Raw genomic sequence first — 6,190 nt, forward strand, 5'->3', positions numbered from 1 at the left:
TTTTTTTAATGTAAATATATTTTTCAATTTCAATGTTTTTTAATATTTTAGTATAAAAAAAATAATTTTTTATTATTTTTTATTATTATTTTCAATGGAAATGTTTAGTAATTTTTTCGAATGTTCTTCTTTCTTTCTTTTTTCTATTTGTTCTTTTATTTAGACTTTTTCACAGTTAGAAAAAAATCAGATATTTTTGTGCTTTAATTTTTTTTATGTAAATTTCTTTCAATTTCTATTAAAAAAATATAATAATTTTTTTATATTTTTAATTATTTTTAATTGAAATGTTTAGTAATTTTTTCGAATGTTCTTCTTTTTAAGTTTTATACAAATATTTAAATGTTTATATATTTATTAATGTTAAGATTTTTTCTATTTACATATATATGTATATATGTTAATTTCAATGTTTTGTTTTTTATTTTAATGTTTTTTACTTTGTGCAGGTTATAGTTTTTTCTGTTTGTTTCTATTTGTTCTTTTATTTAGACCTTTTTCACAGTTGGAAAAAAAATCAGATATTTTTGTGCTTTAATTTTTTTATGTAAATATTTTTTTCAATTTTCTATCTATAATTTTTATTTTTAAAAAAATATTTGTAATTATTATTTTTAATTGAAATGTTTAGTAATTTTTTCAAATGTTCTTCTTTTTAAGTTTTATACAAATATTTAAATGTTTATATATTTATTAATGTAAAGATTTTTTCTATTTACATATATATGTATATATGTTAATTTCAATGTTTTGTTTTTTATTTGAATGTTTTTTTACTTTGTGCAGGTTATTGTGTGTAGCTGCTCTATAGAAGTCCACAACTCGATACAAAGGGTCCAAAATGAGCATAAAAGGTCATCATAAAATAAATAATTTTATTATATGAATTTATTTTATTTTATTTTATTTTATTTTATTTTTTATTTTTTATTTTTTATTTTTTATTTTTTATTTTTTATTTTTTATTTTTTATTTTTTATTTTATTTTTATTTTTATTTTTATTTTTATTTTTATTTTTATTTTTATTTTTATTTTTATTTTTATTTTTATTTTTATTTTTATTTTTATTTTTATTTTTATTTTTATTTTATATTTATATTATTATATAAATATAATAATATTATAATAATATATTATAATAATATTATTTATATTATTATAATGGGAGACACGCCTTCCTTTCTGTGGGGTGGGGGTTAGGGGGGGTAAACAAAACACCAGGAAGCTTTTCTGTCTCTAGCCCGGGGTGACGCGTACTACTCCCCACCGCGTACATGTGTGTGTGTGTGTGCGCTATTTCTGTCAAGAGTAGCCGCTTATTACGGCTGTTGCCAGGCAACAAGACGGCGGGCAGTGCCGTGCGATGGTAGCATGGAAGCGAGAGGACACGCTTTCCCCCCCCCACCCCCACCCCCCTACCCACCCTCTCCATCAGCTCAAGCAGCCAACGCCCTGGCGGCGTATGTCACATCACACCTGCCGCATCATCATCATCATCATCATCATCATCATCATCATCAGTCTTGAATGAGATATTCAACCTACCTCACTATACGCCATCAGACTCGTACTCATACTTTTTTTTAAAAGTTTTTTTCTATTTGTTGAAAAAAGATTAGATATTTTTGTGTTTTAAATGTATTTTTTTTTATGTAAATATATTTTTTCATATAATTTCTGTCTTTTTTTCTCGTGCACCGTGCAACCTATTTTTACTAATATTTTTATTCTTTTATTTAAACTTTTTCACAGTTAGAAAAAAGATCAGATATTTTTGTGATTTAAATTTTTTTATGTAAATATATTTTTCAATTTCTATTTTTTTCCATAAATTTTTCAATTAATTTAATTGATATATTTAGATTTTTTTCTATTTTTTTCCATTAATTTTTCCCAGTTGTATATTTTTTGATTATTTTTAATTGATATATTTAGATTTTTTTTCAAATGTTATTCTTTTTAAGTTTTATACAAATATTTAAATGTTTATATCTTTATATATATATATATATATATAGTTATCAGCTGATATCAGTAGATTAAAATTTTTGTTCTTTTATTTAGATTTTTTCACAGTTAAAAAAAAGATCAAATATTTTTGTGATTTAAATTTTTTTGATGTAAATATATTTTTCAATTTCTATTTTTTTCCATTCATTTTTCCCAGTTGTATATTTTTCCATTATTTTTAATTGATATATTTAGATTTTTTTTCAAATGTTATTCTTTTTAAGTTTTTTTAAAATATTTAAATGTTTATATCTTTATTAATGTTAAGATTTGTTTCCATTGACATACATATATATGTATTTACATATATATACGTATATATATATATAGGTATCAGTAGAAAATTTTTGTTCTTTTATTTAGATTTTTTCACAGAAAAAAGATCAGATATTTTTGTGCTTTAATTTTTTTTATGTAAATATATTTTTCAATTTCTATTTTTTTATTTCCATCTTTTTTCAATTGTATATTTTTGGATTATTTTTAATTGAAATATTTAGAATTTTTTTTCAAATGTTACTCTTTTTAAGTTTTATACAAATATTTTAATGTTTGTATATTTATTAATGTTAAGATTTTTTCTATTTACATATATATGTTTTGTTTTTTATTTTTATGGTTTTTTGCATTTTTCATGTAGAATTTTTTTCATAATGTTTTTTTACAGATATTTTTCATTTCAAGATTATTTTTAATTAAAAAAAATTTCAATAAAAATGTTGTTGAATTCTATATTTTGGGATTTTTTTACATTTCGATAGAATATTTAAAATAGATAGAATATTGAATTAAATGAAATAGACGCTCCAAATCCTTGACGTTATTAAACCCGTGCTAGAGCGACCAATGCAGGAAGAGTGGCCAATAACTGATTCCAAAAAAAGGGCCAAATTCAGCCGCCTGTTTCTTACCGTGTTGCTTCCCGTCGAGTCGGTGGAGTCTTTGAATGTAGCGTCGCTGACGGCGTTGGACGGCATGGCGGGGACGGGGGCGATGCTATGGAAGGGGGTCGACGGTTCACGTTGATGAAGGCGGAGATGGAAAAAGTACAAATGAAAAAAATGAGAGATCCTTCCTCGCTCCTCTTCTCTCCTGGGGGGGTCGGGGGGGGGGGGGCAAAATCAGACATTTTTACAATGAACGACAATCACTTCAACATTCATATTACAACAACCAATGATGCTTTTTTGCTGGCTTGGAAGTAAAAGATATAAAATCTGCCATTTTTCCAATGGAGTTCTTAATGGAGGACAATGGTTTCAACATTCCAGTTTAAAAATTTATGCTGCTTTGTTTCTCTACTGGAATGTACAACTAAATTAGCCATTTTACCACGGAGTTCTTAATAAAATAAAATGAAAATAGTGCTCAATGCCGCATTAGTCTTGTAAACACCTCGCAGAATCTGCCATCAGTAGGGTTCTTCACAGACGACTTAAGTTCTTATAACGCAGTTTTATTTATTGCGTGGAAAAAATTTACAATATTAATTATTCCGAACGGACGGCAGGCAATCGCTTTAACATCCAAGCACTTCTTACAATCAATGCCACTTTTTTCTCGCTTAGGAAAAACCCTTTGTATAAAAACAGCCATTTTTACAATGGAGTTCTTAATGGACGCAATGGTTTCAACATTCCAGTTTAAGAAATTGATGCTACTTTGTTTCTCTACTGGAATGTACAACTAAATTAGCCATTTTACCACGGAGTTCTTAATAAAATAAAATGAAAATAGTACTCAATGCCGCATTAGTTTTGTAAACACCTCGCAGAATCTGCCATTAGTGGAGTTCTTCACAGATGACTTAAGTTCTTATAACGCAGTTTTATTTATTGCGTGGAAAAAATTTACAATATTAATTATTCCGAACGGACGGCAGGCAATCGCTTTAACATCCAAGCACTTCTTACAATCAATGCCACTTTTTTCTCGCTTAGGAAAACCCTTTGTATAAAAACAGCCATTTTTACAATGGAGTTCTTAATGGAGGACAATTGTTTCAACATTCCAGTTAACAAATTGATGCTACTTTGTTCCTCTACTGGAATGTACAACTAAATTAGCCACTTTACCACGGAGTTCTTAATAAAATAAAATGAAAATAGTACTCAATGTCGCTTTAGTCTTGTAAACACCTCGCAGAATCTGCCATCAGTGGAGTTCTTCACGGAGGACTTAAGTTCTTATAACGCAGTTTTATTTATTGCGTGGAAAAAATTTACAATATTAATTATTCCGAACGGACGGCAGGCAATCGCTTTAACATCCAAGCACTTCTTACAATGAATGCGACTTTTTTTTCGCTTAGGAAAACCCTTTGTATAAAAACAGCCATTTTTACAATGGAGTTCTTAATGGACGCAATGGTTTCAACATTCCAGTTTACAAATTGATGCTACTTTGTTTCTCTACTGGAATGTACAACTAAATTAGCCACTTTACCACGGAGTTCTTATTAAAATAAAATGAAAATAGTACTCAATGCCGCTTTAGTTTTGTAAACACCTCGCAGAATCTGCCATCAGTGGAGTTCTTCACAGACGACTTAAGTTCTTATAACGCAGTTTTATTTATTGCGTGGAAAAAATTTACAATTTTAATTATTCCGAACGGACGGCAGGCAATCACTTTAACATCCAAGCACTTCTTACAATGAATGCGACTTTTTTCTCGCTTAGGAAAAACCCTTTGTATAAAAACAGCCATTTTTACAATGGAGTTCTTAATGGACGCAATGGTTTCAACATTCCAGTTTACAAATTGATGCTACTTTGTTTCTCTTACTGGAATGTACAACTAAATTAGCCACTTTACCACGGAGTTCTTAATAAAATAAAATGAAAATAGTACTCAATGTCGCTTTAGTCTTGTAAACACCTCGCAGAATCTGCCATCAGTGGAGTTCTTCACGGAGGACTTAAGTTCTTATAACGCAGTTTTATTTATTGCGTGGAAAAAATTTACAATTTTAATTATTCCGAACGGACGGCAGGCAATCACTTTAACATCCAAGCACTTCTTACAATGAATGCGACTTTTTTCTCGCTTAGGAAAAACCCTTTGTATAAAAACAGCCATTTTTACAATGGAGTTCTTAATGGACGCAATGGTTTCAACATTCCAGTTTACAAATTGATGCTACTTTGTTTCTCTTACTGGAATGTACAACTAAATTAGCCACTTTACCACGGAGTTCTTAATAAAATAAAATGAAAATAGTACTCAATGTCGCTTTAGTCTTGTAAACACCTCGCAGAATCTGCCATCAGTGGAGTTCTTCACGGAGGACTTAAGTTCTTATAACGCAGTTTTATTTATTGCGTGGAAAAAATTTACAATATTAATTATTCCGAACGGACGGCAGGCAATCGCTTTAACATCCAAGCACTTCTTACAATCAATGCCACTTTTTTTTCGCTTAGGAAAAACCCTTTGTATAAAAACAGCCATTTTTACAATGGAGTTCTTAATGGACGCAATGGTTTCGACATTCAAAATGACAGTTTTATGCTGTTTTGTTTCTCTCTTATGAAAAAAAGACAAAACCTTACAAAATCATCCATTTTTACAACGTGTACAATAGGTGATGCGTTCACTGGCACCATTGGTGTTGGTAAAAAAAAGCCATTTCCTCCCCATGGTGAGGCATGAAACAGAAAGTGTCATGATATAAAGTGTGATAACGGTGGTAATAATGCAGGTGTTGCAATATGTTGCCGCTGCGGGGAGGGGTAAGGGGGTGGGGGCCGCCTGCTTGCAATAAGACCTGGGGGAAAGGGGGCTTCTCTTGCAGGCCGTGGTCGTCATATTGCTCCGCGGCGGTCCTTTTTTCGCGCTAAGGTCAAGTTCAGGCACGCGTGTCCAATCAGCGCATCTGCAAAAAAAATGCAACCCCCCCACTATACAGCACGCACCCTCCGTTTGAATTCGCTGCCTTCCTTCCGATATCTCTTCCCCGCCACGATGCAGCCACTAGCCGGCCCCCCTCCCTGCCTCTATCCGCTTCCGTAAAAAGGTGCATATATATGTGTGTGTGTTTGGAATCGAACTCGCAGTGTATTCGTACCCGATGTCCCTCCTCCCGAGTCCCGGGCCTGACCCTTCTTGATTTGGTCTCGTCCACCACCCGGAGCCTCCTTCTTCCTCTCTCTTCTCTTCCCCGTCCACCGCCTCCCC

At 31.1% G+C, this 6,190-nt stretch overlaps 1 protein-coding gene across 4 annotated transcripts in view; it reads right to left on the reverse strand.

Annotated features, from left to right (window-relative positions):
- LOC131107275 (DNA (cytosine-5)-methyltransferase 3A-like) overlaps positions 1-6,190 on the reverse strand; it is a 47,719-nt gene extending 41,529 nt beyond the window's left edge. For all 4 annotated transcript variants that reach the window (XM_058057148.1, XM_058057147.1, XM_058057145.1 and 1 more), the window contains exons 1-2: positions 6,081-6,190; positions 2,923-3,103 (exon numbers count right to left, since the gene is read on the reverse strand). In XM_058057148.1, the coding sequence (XP_057913131.1) occupies positions 2,923-2,988 (66 nt within the window). In that variant the 5' untranslated portion in view covers positions 2,989-3,103; positions 6,081-6,190. The remainder of the gene's footprint in view (positions 1-2,922; positions 3,104-6,080) is intronic.

Source organism: Doryrhamphus excisus, chromosome 19 (assembly GCF_030265055.1).
Source record: "Doryrhamphus excisus isolate RoL2022-K1 chromosome 19, RoL_Dexc_1.0, whole genome shotgun sequence".
NCBI classification, from domain to species: Eukaryota; Metazoa; Chordata; class Actinopteri; order Syngnathiformes; family Syngnathidae; genus Doryrhamphus; species Doryrhamphus excisus.